Source organism: Platichthys flesus, chromosome 17, assembly GCF_949316205.1.
Source record: "Platichthys flesus chromosome 17, fPlaFle2.1, whole genome shotgun sequence".
NCBI lineage: Eukaryota > Metazoa > Chordata > Actinopteri > Pleuronectiformes > Pleuronectidae > Platichthys > Platichthys flesus.
This window is the reverse complement of record NC_084961.1, coordinates 18075009-18091926: the sequence shown is the minus strand read 5'-3', so window position 1 is coordinate 18091926 and position 16918 is coordinate 18075009. Positions and strand designations below refer to the sequence as shown.

Below are 16918 nucleotides of genomic sequence, written 5' to 3'. Positions count from 1 at the left end.
CAGATCTAAAGCTTTACGAATTTATCAGCCGTTTATAATTATATAGTACATATATAAATACAGAAACACATCCAAATGCATAGAACTAAAAATAATATCATTTTTATTTTCTGTTTAATGTAAACATCAAGTGTCGGAAAACATACTTTTGTCTCTTCTCTTCATTCAACCCTAATATTGGCATCTGCCCCAAACTATATAATATTATCCATGTATGTTATTTTATTCAGTATTGCTATTGAATTAACTTCACTATTACATAATTGTTTTTAATTAGCTCTTTTTATTTCAATTTGGGAGTTGTCGCTGGACATACTTTACTGAGTGAAAAATAACACACTAACAACACACTATATTATACTCTGCTATACTGTTCTATATATCTTACTATAAATCAAACTTAAATGTCTGACAGCTCTGTACTGCGCAGGCTGAATGCAATTCCCACATTTCTACTGAGGCAGTAATAGATTTCAGCCTCAGCTTATACCACTACCTGACTTGAATCTGCTTTTACTCTGCTGTAAATCACTCTGCATCAAAGGTCAAACTGAACATTACAAAAATGTCTGAGACCGCACTCCAGTCCTGTTATTTTACTTTTGCTCAATCCTTTCCACTGCTTGACTTTTTTTTTTTTTTTCTCAAATAAATAATTGTTCATTTCACTACTTAACTCACTGATTGCTCCGAAAAAACTGTGATTCAGCCTGTGTCCTCCACATGAGAGCTTTTACATTTGGCCTCGGTCGACACACTGTGCTTTTGCTCTTTCAAGGGAAAAATCTTCTGCTTGTTAAAGATCTAATGAAATGAGAGTGACAGCCACCAATGCGGAGGCTGCCCATCTATTTAATGTTTCAGCATAAAAACCTCTGTGGCAGCTATGAAGGTGTTTGAGTACAACGCGTTTGGTGACCTTTGGTCAATGTAATTAGAAATCCTCCTCTCCACATGCTCCGATGGAGCTGGTCCAGTCAGACCCACTCGTATCTGCAGCTCAAAGCCTGGACTCACTTCACTCCAGCGACGAGCTCTATTCTATTCATTTCGTCTGAACCATTGGGGAGTCGTTCACAATATGAAGCCAGTTAGGTAATCAGTTCATTTCAATTTCCATTGCTTCATAATGTGCTTATTCATAATGTATGAGATTGCACTAAATGTGTTTTTATCCATTAAGCCTCGTGGGGGTTTGGGCTGATAATAAATATGTTTTAAAGTTTCCCAGAGATGATTGGAGATAGTTGTGCTTGTCAAGTATTGACAGTCGAGCCGTCTGAGTAGGGAATATTTTCACTGCCTCTGTCCATCTCTCTTTGATCCCATTTCTGTTCCGCTGCTTCTGTCTCATCTTATCTCAATCTTCATTCTCACTCTTTCTATTTTATCTCTGCATCTAAAATGTGAACACATTCTCAGAACACACACAAGCCAACATTTCTAATTATTTCCCCTGAATACTCTTCTCTTCTTCACTTTTCCGCTCCTCCTCCTCCCCCGCCAGACTCTGAATTCGGTGACTCCCCACCTGGACGTGGAGGAGTGCAGTGTCTCCCTGATGCCCAGGAACCGCGAGAAGAACCGCAGCATGGACGTGCTGCCGCCGGACCGCTCCCTGGCCTTCCTCGTCACCGCCGAGGGGGAGGGCAGCAACTACATCAATGCCGCTCTCGCCGACAGCTTTCTCAGGCCCGCCGCCTTTGTGGTGACGCCGCACCCGCTGCCCGGCACCACCACCGACTTCTGGAGGCTCCTGTACGACTACGGCTGCACCTCGGTGGTGATGCTGAACCAGCTCAACCAGTCCAACTCTGCCTGGGTGAGTAGAGACGCAGGGGGTCCCAAAGCAGCTGGAGATTAAATCGTCTACACTTCAGCTGGAAGTACAAGTGATTTCATTACCGATCTCATTATGCTGAGCCCCGACTTCTAACTTCTCCCTTTTGCCACGGGTAACATTAAAAGCCTTTGTGTGGCAGCATCTTCATCACAGCTGGATTTCAATTAGTGCCCCACAGTGTCCATTTAGTGTACTTATTCTCCAATAATACACGCAATGTTGGATTAGCACACGCTGTTCACATATTCTAGGACCAAAAGTAATCATGACCTCAATGCCATGAGTTTAATTTACAAATACTCAAATTAATTTAATGACATTTACTTCTGGGAAGCTTCCTCTGATTCTGTGCAGGGTCACAACAATGAGCCTGAACGTCACAGTTTTTAAATCGAGGTTTAACTTCAAGATGGGGCAAAGGAAAACAAACACACCCATCCCTTTACTCGTCCTCCTGAAGCTCCATTGCACATCCTTCATTCATTATTTCGTTATCCTCTTTGGGTTAGCATGTGGTGCTTCAGCAAACACTTGGGAGCACTACTGTGAAAAGGATTGTGGGAATAACGTCCTGTGAGATAGCAGTGTTAGCATTTCCAGCAGCTAACCATGGTTATTATATTCAGACACAGTAATGTCAGGGTACGTTATCTGAGGCCACTTTTTTAGGTGATCTTTGCTCCCTAGTAGAAGACAGACGAATGATTACAATATCTTGTTTGAAATGTAAAAAGTGATGTTTGACGTCTTGTTCGCACCAGTAGGGGGTTAGTGTTCCATCAACATGTACTGTTTGACTGTTTCCCACTACTGTCCTGTACACAAGCACAGATACTTGCTGTTCTGGGTATCCAGCTTTCTCTGTTTACCGAATACAGAGTAAGGGCTGAATATTCAAACGAAGTGTATTGGATTGAAAATGGCTTACCCCTCCTTTGACCACGAGAGGTGATTTTAGATCGCCAGCAGCTTCTTCCCTGAGAATTGTCCATTAGGCTTTAGACTGCCTAAAGAAGATGTGAGGAATGTAGAGTGTCAGGTCCAATTTCCCACCATTCCCCAAAGCTGTGAGGCAAAGTGAAAGTTCAAGACCAGAGCAAAAGGGTATGGGAAAAAAAGGTAAAAGCTTTGTAAACCATGTAGCTCTCAGCCCTGCTCTTAAGGCATGTTCACTTATAGTCAGCAAACACTCCAGCGAAGAGCAATTCCTCCTCACTTAGTAATCTAAGCAGTGCTTTTTAAATCCTTATATTCTTAAAAATTAGGAAACTAGGAGACCTAATACACTTATCATCCCAGTGTGAACCATGGAGCAATCTTTGTTTCCAATTATCGCTAGAAAAGTTTTACAAAACACAGTGAGTTAGTGACAAAGGACTCTGGGCTGCGTCGACAACCCAAACTCAATAGATTTTTAATTTCAAATATTCCACTGTGATAATTCCTTCAGTAAGTGAACTGCTGCGATAAAGAGCTGCTGTGAGTCTGAGTCCACAGAACCTTGAAGCCACCGCTGCTGCACAAAAAAGAGCCATTCACCTGTTTCTTCAAAGTTCAGGGAAGCTTGACTTAGTATTTAAAACCCATCAAAAAAATCGGTTCCCTATGTTAAGTCCCAGACGCCACAGAAGTACTTTTATTAATATTATAATTGTATTAATATTGAACGTATTGTGTATCCAAATTTGACACTTTTCTTCTACACATAAACTTGTCTAGTGCAAATCCGATAAGATCAACAGTTCCCAAGATGCAGATACACAGACAGACAGAGAGTATCCAGCAATCTGTGGCATTGTGTTAGGGGGGTTTGATTCCTGGTTCACCTGACGCCTTTTGGTGTAGAGTTTGCATGTTCTCCCCATGTGTGTGTGGATTAATTCACAACTAGGCAGATGGAGGGGTGGATGAAGTGTTTAAGTCCTCAACACACTTTTGGAGGACTCAGGGGTAAACAGTGTTGCAGCCAAATCCAATACAATTAATGCAACTGGAGAACACATCTTTAAACTACTAGGTGTGAACGTGGCTCCAGAAGAGGATATCACAAGATGTTTAGGCTAAAAACAAGGTTTAAATGATGCCTTTTCAAATTTATTTATTAATGTTTATATTTTTTACGCTGACTCGAACACTTCACCCACCCCTCCATCGACATAGCGGTGAATAGATATGAGCCATTTTTCCTTCTTCTGTGAACTATCGCTTAAAGAAGTGTGGAATAGAAATAAACTATAAACTATATACTGGAAATGACACATGTAAGTTATCATGACATTGTGGCAACATGTCTTCTTCAAAATGTTCTCGACCCTCCTGCTGAGATTGTACAGGAAATCCTGTCTATAAAAGTCAAGCGTGTGTAATGGCTGCAATTATTTATCCTTTCTTTTTTTTTCAGTCGAGACTTTTATTATGTTTTGAGTAATCAATTTGTAGGCTAGGTTATGAAATGTCAGCAGTCTTAAGATTGCTCCGACCAGCTGTTCAGAACACATTGATATATAAGCAGGAAAAAGCTGTAAAATCATCACATTGGAAAAAGTAGAGAGCAAATGTTTGGCTTCATGTTTTATAAATACCTTCCAAAGTGTTCTACTCTCAAATTAACGCAAAACAACTAAAATATTCTTCCCTAAAATGTTCTACCTTGCTCCTGAAATTGGCCGCTTTCTAAATTCATAAATAAAGATGACTGTTCCCACTGTCATTCCTCACGGTTTAACATGTGGACAGTAGCCATGACAACATGTCACCCCTCCTCATCTTCAGATAAGACATGTCACACAGCGCAGTGACGACGGGTCATCACATGTCTGGCCTTTCACTGGTGCCCCGCCAACAAGCGTCTACCCTGCGTGCAGCACGCCTGTTTAATTTGCACGGGGCTGTCACGGAATTAACACGTTCTTATCTCTCCCCTCCGTGTTTGCTCATGCCTGGGTTCGCTCTGCCATCTCCCGATTGCCGCTCGACCACCGTGTCATGTCGGATTCCCGCTCGACATTTCCAACATGCCCGTCAGCTGCATCCTGTCCTTCCTCCTCTGTCACTTTCTTTATTGTCCCTCCTTGTCTCTGGCTGCCAGTGGCTTAACAGTGCATCCCTCCGATGTGCACACACTCACTTTGCCCTCCTGAGTTGGGGCTGCCAGTCACCTCTCTGCATGTATAAATATTTATCTCCCCTCCTGCCCAATGTCACCTGTTAATACCCTTCTGTCATTGTGAAGCGCCATTATCACTCCTTACTCCAGGGTTCCCCGTCAACGCCAAAGTCACCGCAGACCGCGATACGGTTGTCATCGCCGCTCCCCTGTGAATCTGGCCCCACTCCTAATGGTATCTTTGAAGCAGTGGTGATAGGACACTTTGGTTGCTTTTGAAAAGCAACCTCTCGGCTAACTTCCTGTTTATCACATCCAGGCACAGCCAAGGTCTCCTACCCCATTAATTTATAATGCACTAATGGTAATGATTCCACCTCATGAATAATTCATGCTGGGTGACCACGACTTATGTGAGGGATTGTTCACGGCTCCAAGCAGGTTGTTTTTTGCTCATTTAATTTACGGCTTGCTATTTGAAGGTAATCATTGTAATTTAAGCTAATTGTCTGCGCTGTCAATACTCAGGTGTCTTGTTACTGGGCTTCACGATCACTGGCTGCTGACATAATGATTTGTCCTGCCTCAAGCATGCGTGGGCTAATGACCTCCTATTCCCCCCCCCCCTTCCTCTTCTTGCTCTTCCTCAGCCGTGTCTGCAGTATTGGCCTGAGCCGGGGCTGCAGCAGTTTGGTCCCATGACGGTGGAGCTTCTGTCCAGGACAGCCGACGATGACGTCATCATCCGTCTCTTCGGGGTTCAGAACATCACCAGGGTAGGTGTCACAGCCCCGCAGTGTGAAAAAGCAGAGTCTCGTCCTCTTATTTATAAAGAGATCCTTGATTTCGTGTTGTGTAATTGATCATTTATTTTAAACAACAACAAAAATGTTTCCCTCGACCATGTTTTTATACAATTTTTAAATTCAAAGATTCATATTAATTCACATTGCTTGTAATGATCAAATCCAAGCTTTGAAATCCAGGAAACTTTCTGAACACTGTGAAACATATATGTGATGAGGCACATGGCAGAATGAGGGTCTATATCCACTTCTCAAGCTTTAGGAGTTTGAACGAGCACAGTGGTGTTGATAACCGTGAAATGGAAGAAGTTTGGAGTTTCAGGAGTCTCTTCCTCGTGATCCTGCCAAATCGAGTAACTTGGCAGGAAGGGTCTTGGTCAGGGAGGTGGCAACTCTGACAGAGAGAGCTTCAGGTTCTCTGCTGCAGAGACCTTGTAAGGGTCAGTGAATATTGTTGATCACTGTCACCTTCAATTGTAGCATACAGTCTGAGTTAACATCAAACTAATATGTATCCTCAGCAACAGATGTAAAACCCTGATATGGTATAGGGACCTTGAGCAAAAAACATTTGTGTCAAGTGTCTGCGTGATTTGCTCCTCTTCTTCACCTCTTCTTCAGTCTCTCCTGTGTCTTCTCTTTCACACTCATCATCTCCGCTCTACTCTTCTCTTCTGCTCTCTCCTGTCCTGCTCGTGAAGAGGAAATCGGTATAATCTGACCAAATATTTATCTCAACTCAAACTGTAAATTGAACAGACCAACCAATATCCAATAATACAAAAGAAAACCATTTATGCACTATGCACAAAACAGACTAAATAGTCATTAATGCTCATTGTTACCTCTGCCAGGGAGGTTATGTTTTCACCCCTTTGCATTTGGTTGTTGGTCAGTTTGTATATATGATTCTTAGCAAGATTATTCAAAAAAAGGATGTGATATGTGAACCAGGCAGTGGATCCAGGAACAGTTTTCACTTTCTCTAACATTGCGAGACATGGTGCTTTTCAACATTTTTATAGATTTCTTCTGAATGCATGACTCTTGTTGACAAGGATCAGGCCTGTTTACGGAACTGATCTATGTGTCAGTAAAATTTAAATGTAGATCAATTGAATGTAGAGAACTGTTTGGCCTTGGTGGAGGTATCTGCTCTTCTGGGTATAGTTCAGTTCCATATGAGTTGACAGTCACACATCACAGCAACTCTCTACAGGCAAATATTTAATGCTGCATCAGATTTACAGACATCAGCATTTTATTGTTATTTATTACTTACCACAGTGGAAATAAATCTGAGCTGTGAAAACATCTGTCTTCCATAACATCATCCGACCTCAGTCTTTCCTCTTTGTTGCTCTAGCTGCTCTTTCTGTCTCCCCCCTTTCTCGTATCCTTCAATTAACGCTGTCGGTCTGTCTCTTCCCTGTATCATCCCCGTCCATACCTCTGCTTTGTTATCTGTTGGTGTCTCTGTCCTTTCATGTCATACAATAATATCTTCAAAATCTTCATTCCTCTGTTGCACTGTCTAATCTCCTCTTCTTTGTACTGTTGTGTGCAAAGTTATTCTATTTTATTAAACTCTACATTTCATTGGGGAAATGACTCAAAACAGACTCAAATAATGTTATTTTCTTTCTAATTAATTCATATCCTGTGGTTGGACAGAGTAATTGACTCGTTCAACAATATAAATACTATAATAATGACACAAATAATAATAATCGCAGTAATTATAGCTTGACATTTCTGCTGCCTGTCACACGCTGGTTTGCCTTTAAACCTGTCGTTCCTGATGCCTCTACAAGGTTATTTACGATGATTTATACACATTAGCTTTAATCAAATGTGAAGGTGCGCCTCGGAAATCTTTTTTAAAGGGTGTCATCATGTCAGGCAACGAGCTAGACAAGTTGTTGCTGTAGCTACAGAGCCCCTCTATTTGACAGACCTGAGCCTGGAGAGGAGGCAGAGGTCCTCGCCGTGTTTCTGACTCATCTGCTTCCACGGCAATGGATTGAGCTCACTCCACCTCCTCTTGGACATTCCTGGTCACACAAAATCTGCATGTGCCAAATAGTTGATCTGTTGCCTTTGTTTTAATTAGTGACATAATTTTCCTTGTGAGGGCTTTCAACGGGCTTTTCATAAATCATGCGGGCCTGTAACGTCAGCCGCCCACGCCTACTGACGCCATCGCTCTGCAAAGATGGGAGAGACCCGTTTGAGGAACAACCATCTCAGCAACACTCCATCAATCAAGCCTCTATGGTCGGTGGAAGCCACTTTGATTAAAAGGAATTTGACAGCCCTCTTGGAGTTTGCCAAACCGAATACAAAGGGCTCTGAGAGCGTGTGGCTGAAAAAATGCTCTGGTCTGAAGAGACAAAAATTGAAGCTGAATATGATTCACAGATGCTTCCCATCTGATCTGATGCCGCTGGAGAGAATCAGCCTGGAAGAATGGCATCAAGTGCTCTGTCCAAGTGTGTGAAGCTTGTAGGGACGTCATCAAGAATTCCTCGAGTTGGAATTGCTTCTGCAATGGTGTTTTTTTATTTAAAATGTCAAGTTTTGATACATTTGAAAATATTTATAAAAGAGTGGTTTCACCGTGTCATCATGGGTCATGGGTTGTGTCATACACACTGTATGACACCCAATGTTTTCCAAGGCCACGGCAAAACCCACAGAACCATTTGTGGCACATTCTGATGGGGTACAGTGGACTTCTGTTCAGTGAGCTTCTCAACCCTGATCGGGAGCATGGTGACTGAGAAGTAGGGATGATGGCATTCCTTTGAATCCTCTATCCAAGGATATGGTGGAACATGCCATGTTTTTCCCCTTCCTATCCAGTTGAAGCCGGCAGTTCCAGTAGCGAGTCAGCTCAACCCTTACCCACAGCTCCCAAGGTTTATCTGTTCAAACTGTGCTAGTGAGCAGCAGTTGTGTTATCGATTGGTTCACATGACAGAATTATAAAGGAGAAGAGGGATTTATATAATGGAAAAAAGTACACGTTGAAAAAGGTGCACCATGATGGAAAAGCACACATTTCCTCAGTGCCCCGCTTCATTTACCCCCCATCAGTGCCTTAAGGATCAGTTCAGAGTGAAGAGGGAATCTTTTTTACATTTCTGCCGGATTGTTAACTGATTGTGAAGCCAAAGCTTGCACCAACAACCTTTCATAGTGTTCCAATAAAAAAAACACTGTTGCAATCAAGCTGAATCTCGATAGTAAGGGGAAATTAAAGAGTGCAAGGTAAACTGTTGCCTCAAGATTGCTTGGCTGCTCCAGGCTTTAGAATCCAGCCCCAGGCCCCTTAGTTAACAAAGCAGAAAAGTTGTATTCATATGAAGTTGGACCCTGTATGTTGATAACCTTGTCCAGAAATACAGGCTTCAGTTTGATATGAAACCACCAAGTTTCATGGTGTGGTGTCTACAGAGGCTGTAGGGGGGGCCACAAGGGCATTGGAGAGCAAAGCGTCTTCTGTTTTTAAGCCTTGAGGCAACTCCAATTGTGCCAGAGGCTGGCATCAAGCACGGACTCCTGGTATTTCCTTATCATGAGAAAAGGAAGTTCAATACTTCCCGTTCAGAATCAACAATGCTCACACACAATGCTCTGTTCTACTAAGTTTGACCAGGCAACCTAGTTCACAATTCATATCTGCAAGATGCCTACTTTCGAAGTATATTTAGTATCCAGGGGACAGAGAATTTAGCTCTTTAGGGAGTAGCCTCTGAAGTATACCAAAGCAGCTCTGAATCCTGCACGGGCTACGAGGCTCTGAATTTTGCATATTTGGGTGATTATGTCCTATGTGCTCCCAGCAAGGATGAAGCTGAGAGAGACAGTCATGAGTTACAATGCTGCCTCTGGCTTGATTGACAATACATTCAGTTTTCCACTCAGAGTGTAGAATATTTGAGCCCCAAAATATATTTTGTTTAGTTTTTTGGAGGGGAGAAACTTCGCCAACACCATCTGTGTTTTACCAGCCTTGCAGACTGGGAGATGATCACACAAGCTATAGCAAAATACTGAGCAAGATTTAAAGGGAGTGTTTGGTTACCTGGGTAACCTCAGGGCTCTGGTGGAGGGAGACATCTCGTAGCTTTTCCCTTCTTGTATGTTCCGGAGCGATTGCGTACCATGTAGGGTTCGATAGGTGGTTAGTTTTAAAGGTGGGACTGCCTGGACAACACAACTTGACCCGTTCTCAGATATGAACTCTGGTCCAGACAGTTTGCGTTTCACATATTAACAACACAGCAGAAGATTCTCAGATGCGTTTGCAAGAGTTTTTGTTTAGAGCACAGTGACACCAGTGTCGCCCCCTTGTCACCAAAAGGTCAGACAACATCTATGTGTATGGTACCGCTCTTTCATTCCTGTAGTGTATTAGAAAGATCATCACTTGCTCGTCTGAAAGCAGCGTCAGTTTATTGGTCTGCTCTGACAGAAGTGGTGGTGGTGGAGTTTCAATGATTGCTCACTCGTTTAGTTTAAAATGTTCTTTTGTCTTGCCTATTTCCTCCACATCGTCCTACCCTTTTTTCTCTGTCTGGATGTAATTGCTGTCATCTTGTTCTCTGCACTTAAACGCACCAAAATCAAACTAAATCATAATTTCCTTGAAAGTTAAGTTTGATGTCAGTTAACATTAATGGCAAAATCACCCTTTAAATATAGAATTTATTTATATATTTATTTTTCGTATACAATGAAATGATTTTCTTTAATATTTGTTATAGGCAAAAAACCTCTGCTCAAGCTCTGCCTCAGTTAAAGGCTGTTCCAGCTCTGTATTGCTGTGGGAGGCATTTTTCTGGCACTGAATCAATTCATTTATTTTTAAGAGGGTTAATGAAGCCTGATGCCTATTTAATGATTCTGAATGGTGACCTATGTCCCAGCTGGCATTTGTTGTTCCCAGCGGTCAGAATGATTTGCAGCATAATAATCCTACTTTCAACAAAGCAACTGTATCAACAACATGATAATGTCATTAGCCACATGTGCTATAGTATCAAGACCTATTTAATAAGCAATTATGTGATATTGAAACAAACAGGACCTCTGTTATATCCCATATCTCAGTATCGCCGTTGTGTTACTGAATTTGTGTGTGTTTGTGTGTGTCTGTGTGTTTATACACCCATGTCTGGGTGCTGTCTGGAAAATTGTGTCCAAGTCCAGCTACCATGCTACACTTTGGTGACACTTCCAGCTCCCATCCTTTGACCTCAGTCAAGTCCTTGTCGTGGGCCCCCTTTAGCTGAAAAACTCTCCTGTGCCCTCTTACCTGCACCGTCATCGTGGCCTCAGCCTCTGCTGTCAAATTCAGACAAATAGAAAGCCAGGTCCCTGCTGAGGTGGGACAAACATGTAGATCCTGTATCTGTATTTTCATAATGTCAATTACAATTACCCAATTCAAGATATTTATCTTCAAAGCTGCTACATAATTAATGCATTTTTATGTGTAATGTGAGCAGAGTTGGTCGTAGTGACATCACTCTCTCCACTCGGATCTGCAGCAACAGCTTTTTTAAAAACTCAATCAAGCGACTAAGCACCCAGATGTGGTTCTCAGGAGTTAGTGTTGACCAAACCAGAAAGGGAGTGAATATTAGATTTTCTTTTAATCTGGTAACTAGAACAGCACCACATTTGCGGAATGTGAAAATAAGAAACAGCTAAAGGCAAATTTATTTTGTCTTAAGGCAGCGTGGTGTGGAGGAGGCTGTGATAATTTATCTCTTTAGAATACGGTCAAAGTTGTTGCTTGTCCCTTTTCATAGGCAAAGTAACATTGTATAGATGCCTTTAGTTTCTTACCAACTCACCAAGTGTATTCCTCATGTCCTAAGATAATCTGCTTGAGTTATTGGCTTCAATAAATCCCTCATGAGTTCCTCTTGTAGTGCTCTGCTTCTTCCCCTTCGTCCGTACCTGCAAGCTTTCAGAAGACCTGCAAAAACATGGACAAGATGAATGTTAAAGCGCCGTCTGTTTCTTGTACAAATGGAATGTTGAGCATTAATGAGGCTTAACACGTTTTGAAATGTTTTTTAGACTAACATGTGTTTAAAGTGTGATGCACTTCCCCCATGTGGCCAAAAAGTTTGTGAATGCTGCATACTGCGTCAGTATGGGAAAAATTGCTTAGGAATTCAAAATTAAAAACATATGAAAAAAAATGACATATGTAGATATGAAAGGTCATTCCAACCTAAGAAATTCAAGATCTATATATTGTTTTTCATAACCCTCAAAATCCTACACACTGGATTTTCGCATATAATAATTTTGTTTTGTTTTTCAAAAGGTGATCGAACATCTCTATATTATGTTTTTTTCCATAATTGTTGCAGCTTGGTAAAGAAGAAGTTTACGTTCATGTCATTTGATAATTTTGATAATATCTCATTTTAATGGAGCAGGTTCCAGTGAACAGTGTCTGCTACACACTGTGCCTTTAACAGCCCATTATAAGTAAAGAACAGACGCCGCACCATTGCACTGGACCAGGTTTGAAGTGTTGACAGAATGCCCTCTGGCTCATAAGCAGATAGATGTTTTAATGTGTTTGTGAAGTGCAGAGATTGTGCGATGAGTTCAAAGCATATTCACCGAAATATATATTGTTAAAAACAACAAAACCCTTCTGACTTTGGCGTCCCCCTTTACTTTCTGTGACTCCACAGCTTCAGGAAGGCCAGCTGGTGGTGCGCCACTTCCAGTTCCTGCGCTGGTCCCCATACCGCGACGTGCCCGACTCCAAGAAGGCCTTCCTCAGCCTTTTGGCTCAGGTTCACAACTGGCAGAGGGAGTGTGGAGAAGGACGCACCATTGTCCACTGTCTGTAAGTCTGCAGAACATATGCCTGTATCCTACTTATGTGTTTTAATAGTCAATACCCTAATCGGCTGTTGTTTTCAGTGCGTTTATGTAATTTCCAACATTTAAAAAAAAATATATTTTTATAATTTCAACAGCTGCTCATGAATTTTATTCTTGTCTGGAAAAATCTTTGAATCTGAAAGTAGACTGTGCTCTAATAAGATGCCGGAATGCATTCATATCATTCACTTTGGTGCTGTTATTTTAAAATGGTCATGGTCACTCTTGAAAAAAGAACATCGTTTTGAGAGTTTTTAAATCTCATTATCTCTGTGTTACAGAGGAGAAATGAGACATGAAGTGTTTGTGTCATTAGCTGAGCTGCTTGATTTCCAGTGCCTGTCTTCCATTACATTTGTCCCACAACTCCATGTCAGGGTCTTTTGATATCTGGAGGTCAGCCTGTGTGTCAGACATCTCAGATCTGATTAAATCCCAGTCCTGTATTTTAATGACAACCTTACTCAGACATTCATCGTGAAATTCAGTCGGCCTTTTTCTGACAGCGCGCTTGAACCATGCTCAGTCAAACTGTGACATTTCACTCTGAAGCCTCCCTCTGAGAGGCTGTCTGTGCTGCTGCACACATCTTTATCAGGTCACTCACGTATTTTTCTCTGCTTCTCTTGTGTTTGTGTGTGTTTGTCTGTCTTTGTTTCTTCTTCTGGAACAGGAATGGCGGCGGCCGAAGTGGTACTTTCTGTGCCTGCACCATGATCCTGGAGATGATTCGTCACCACAGCGTGTCAGACGTGTTCTTTGCTGCCAAAACACTGCGCAATTCTAAGCCGAACATGGTGGAGACAATGGTGAGCAAGTCGGCATTTTTATCTCTGTTTCCTCCAACATATTGAAAAGAAACTATGCTTTTACCTCAGCCCAGACAAGACTTACCCCAACCCAGGGAGGCCGTCTGTATTATTCAACATCCATTTTGAAAAAATGCTATAAAGAGATATTTTCCACTCTAAATGTGTATTTTTAAATGAATTGAAATTACATTTTTTATGCAGTGTGTTGCAGGCGAAGCTTAAGCAAAGCAGTGGGTGGGCGAAAATTCGATATTTGTTTGGGAACCTCAGGTTTTTGTGTTTGCTCCTTTTAAGATTCAAAAAGCAAGGCCTTCTTATTCCTAGATCCATTATTTAGCAGTGACATTCAGCTCTCTTACATTGTGGAGGAGACAGCGCTACCAATCTCTCCGCCCACAGTCACCTCAACAGACCACGATGCATTGCAGCTGCATAAGAGACATGGCGGATTTTGAGTGGGGGAGAGATCAGGCAAATACTATAAACATTGGATGAATCATCAAAGTCATGTCCCTGACTGTTCGTGGCCTTAATTTATCTCGCAAACATGTGATGTTTAGTTTTGAGGATTCTTAAGACTTCAAAGTGTCATCAGATAGGATCATGAGTAGGCCTGCCTGTTGAGAACGCTCTGTTCTTTTAGTCAGAGTTAATGCTGCGGAGCCACTTCAGAATTATTCCTCGCCATTAGTGAGTCCTCCTCGAACTGTTCTACAATCTGCTGTCCCCTTTTAACACTTTTTATAAAATACCTTTTTATGAACATCTATGGTGCAGAGGGAAGTTAGAAAACTGGTTTACCTGGTTTATCTGCAATGAAGAATATATAGCCAATGCTTATCATAAAATTAAACTGAATTTTCTTAATTACTGCTCACATTTGTGGTTTATATATGTCTGAATTATTTACTAAAGTGTTGTTATGCTTTCATATATTGCATGTTGACTATTTGATAGGTCTGTTAAACAACCGACATAATCTTCTGACCCATGTCCACTACTTTTCAGAATAAAGCTTGATGAAAACATTGCAGCAAAAAATAAAAGTTGGGCTCTTACTTTAAAGTCAAACTTCCTACATAGAAGTTTGACTACATAGAAACCTAAAGTGATTCTATGAATGTTGTTACCATAACGGAAATCGGCACCCATCACTGGTCAGTCCGTCTGTATCTCAGTCCGATATGTAAAAATAAAAAAATCTTATAATGAAAATTATCAGGATGTAAAGGAAAGGTTCTCCGTCCGCATGCTCAAGTGAGAGGCCGATAAAATGAACTGTTGGGGGGTTATGCATTCCACAGACAGACAGATGTTTGTGGAATTAGTAGGTAGATAAACATTGCTCAATCAGTAACGCATGGAATTCATTAATACAAATGATTTACTCTTATTGTGATAAACCATCCCTGTGAATTTTGGAAACTGAACCTCTGATGTGTTTCTAGGAGCAGTACCGCTTCTGCTATGACCTGGCCCAGGAGTACCTGGACTGCTTGGAGGTCAGATAGCACCCATCCCTCTCTCCTGGTCTCCTCAAGGAGAAGGTGTGCTGCCGGGATCCTGCATCTTGGATTTCTGCTCCCGGCTCCTGAGTCATGTATACAGCTCTGGTCGTTTTCTTTGCCATGCTTAGATGAAATGTCGTTTGCCATAAAGACTTGACTGAAAATGCTCACTGGACAACTTGTAACATACTACTGACACACACCCTATTGGCTTTCCCTCGGCGCTCTGATCCAACGTGAACTGTTTTGTGCCACCTAACACCTTCACAACCAGAGGACACTAACAGAGGAGTGGAGGTCATTTTGTATGTGACCACTGTCTGGGCAGCTGGACCACCTGTTGTACACCTTGACGACGGGAATCAAAGAGCTCCGCTGTTTCCTGCCTTACTATAAACAAACACTGAAAGAGAACTACAGTTGATGCCAAGCACTGGGTGATGTTTTGTGTTTGTTTGTAACACTTTAAATGGTGCAATCTGCTGTTGGTAAGCATCCCATGTCGTACTGTACTATATTTGAACTTTGCGGGGGGTGAGACTGACGATTGAAGGTTCAGCTAAGCAAGGGAAGGAAAGAAGTCGTCACATGCGATGGACATATCTGTACAGTAGAGTTGTCTTGGACCTATTCTCTCTTTATTTATTCTTTGTGTATATAGATGTTTTTTTTCCTCCCCCTCCAGATGTTTCTAGATGTATTAACGTTTTATCAATGTGCCAATCCATTTTTCTCTGTCTGTGTAAATGGGGACCACTTCAGCATCTGCATGCCCAGTCTTAAGTGTTTCATTGCAGTGTGTGGCCCGAGTTGAGAGAGCTCCGTAAGATTAACCACTTGTTGCTGTGAACTTACGGCCAAAATCCGTTGCTTTCTAAATTTGTATTTATTCAATGTGTTTTATTTTCTAAACAGTGTATAAAACAGAAAAAGAAATAAAATACCACGATGTTGGTTAACAACCATGCTTTTGCATGAGTTTTTTTTTTTCACTCTTCACAGAGAGAGATGGTAGCAGAAGGGGTGCTGAGGTCTCACCCTTCTAGAATCTAACTGGTCACACTAGTGCAAACTAGAAAAAAATCACTAAGAGATAAAGCACCAACCTAAACAACCTGTATGTCTCAATCAGTCTGGGGCTCATGTACAAAAGGTTGAGGGGCTTTGACATTTTATGACATTTACAATCGGTCTACCCTAATAACACAAATTTACACCACGGAATGATTGCCTGCTAGACAGTGCTCTGATTGGTCAAATTATATCAGGCCTCCATCGCAGGGTCTCTTTCATGTTTGACCTATTTGAAAAACAATTAAACATGACTTAGCAGCAATGGCAGATGGGGAACTGGTGACTAATCCATTTCCCCTGGCTTTCGGTCAAGTCCTGCAAAAAAGTCTATTGCTCACATACAAATTCCTCCTTGCGACTGCCCCCCCAGTACCTGTCTGACCTCCTCCAGCCCTACATCTCATCCTGGAACCCACGGACACAGGTCTGCTCTCCAACCCGGCTCCAGCCGTTGAACCTATGATGATAAGAACTCTCTCAGCAGAGATCCATACTGCCCCATCTCTGGACACTTCAGAAAGTCCCTAAACACCCACCTGCTCACACAGGCCTTCAAGCCTTTAGATTACATTATCTCCCACAAGCATTGCTATAATTTATTTTCCAAAATATGACGAAAGTAGAGTGAATTTATCTGCAAATGGTCAGAACTTCTGGAGATAAAATGCCAAATCGATTCAAACATACTTAAAGTATTCCAAAGGGACTGTATGACGCGCCAGTGACTTCAATGCAGTATTGTGATTGAATAGGTGCAAACAGATAAAGTACATGGTTTGAGTCATTTCTAGATTGGTGTGGAAGGTGGAAATTCACATTATTTGTTAATAAGATTTTGATATGAT

The 16918-nt window shown here is 41.7% G+C and overlaps 1 protein-coding gene across 4 annotated transcripts in view; it reads left to right on the top strand.

The window, feature by feature from the left end:
- ptprua (protein tyrosine phosphatase receptor type Ua) overlaps nucleotides 1–15944 on the top strand; it is a 187139-nt gene extending 171195 nt beyond the window's left edge. For all 4 annotated transcript variants that reach the window (XM_062410447.1, XM_062410446.1, XM_062410445.1 and 1 more), the window contains 5 exons: nucleotides 1508–1822; nucleotides 5600–5725; nucleotides 12484–12641; nucleotides 13353–13488; nucleotides 14940–15944. In XM_062410447.1, coding sequence (XP_062266431.1) covers nucleotides 1508–1822; nucleotides 5600–5725; nucleotides 12484–12641; nucleotides 13353–13488; nucleotides 14940–15002 — 798 coding nt within the window. In that variant the 3' untranslated portion in view covers nucleotides 15003–15944. The remainder of the gene's footprint in view (nucleotides 1–1507; nucleotides 1823–5599; nucleotides 5726–12483; nucleotides 12642–13352; nucleotides 13489–14939) is intronic.
- The last annotated feature ends 974 nt before the right edge of the window (nucleotides 15945–16918 follow it).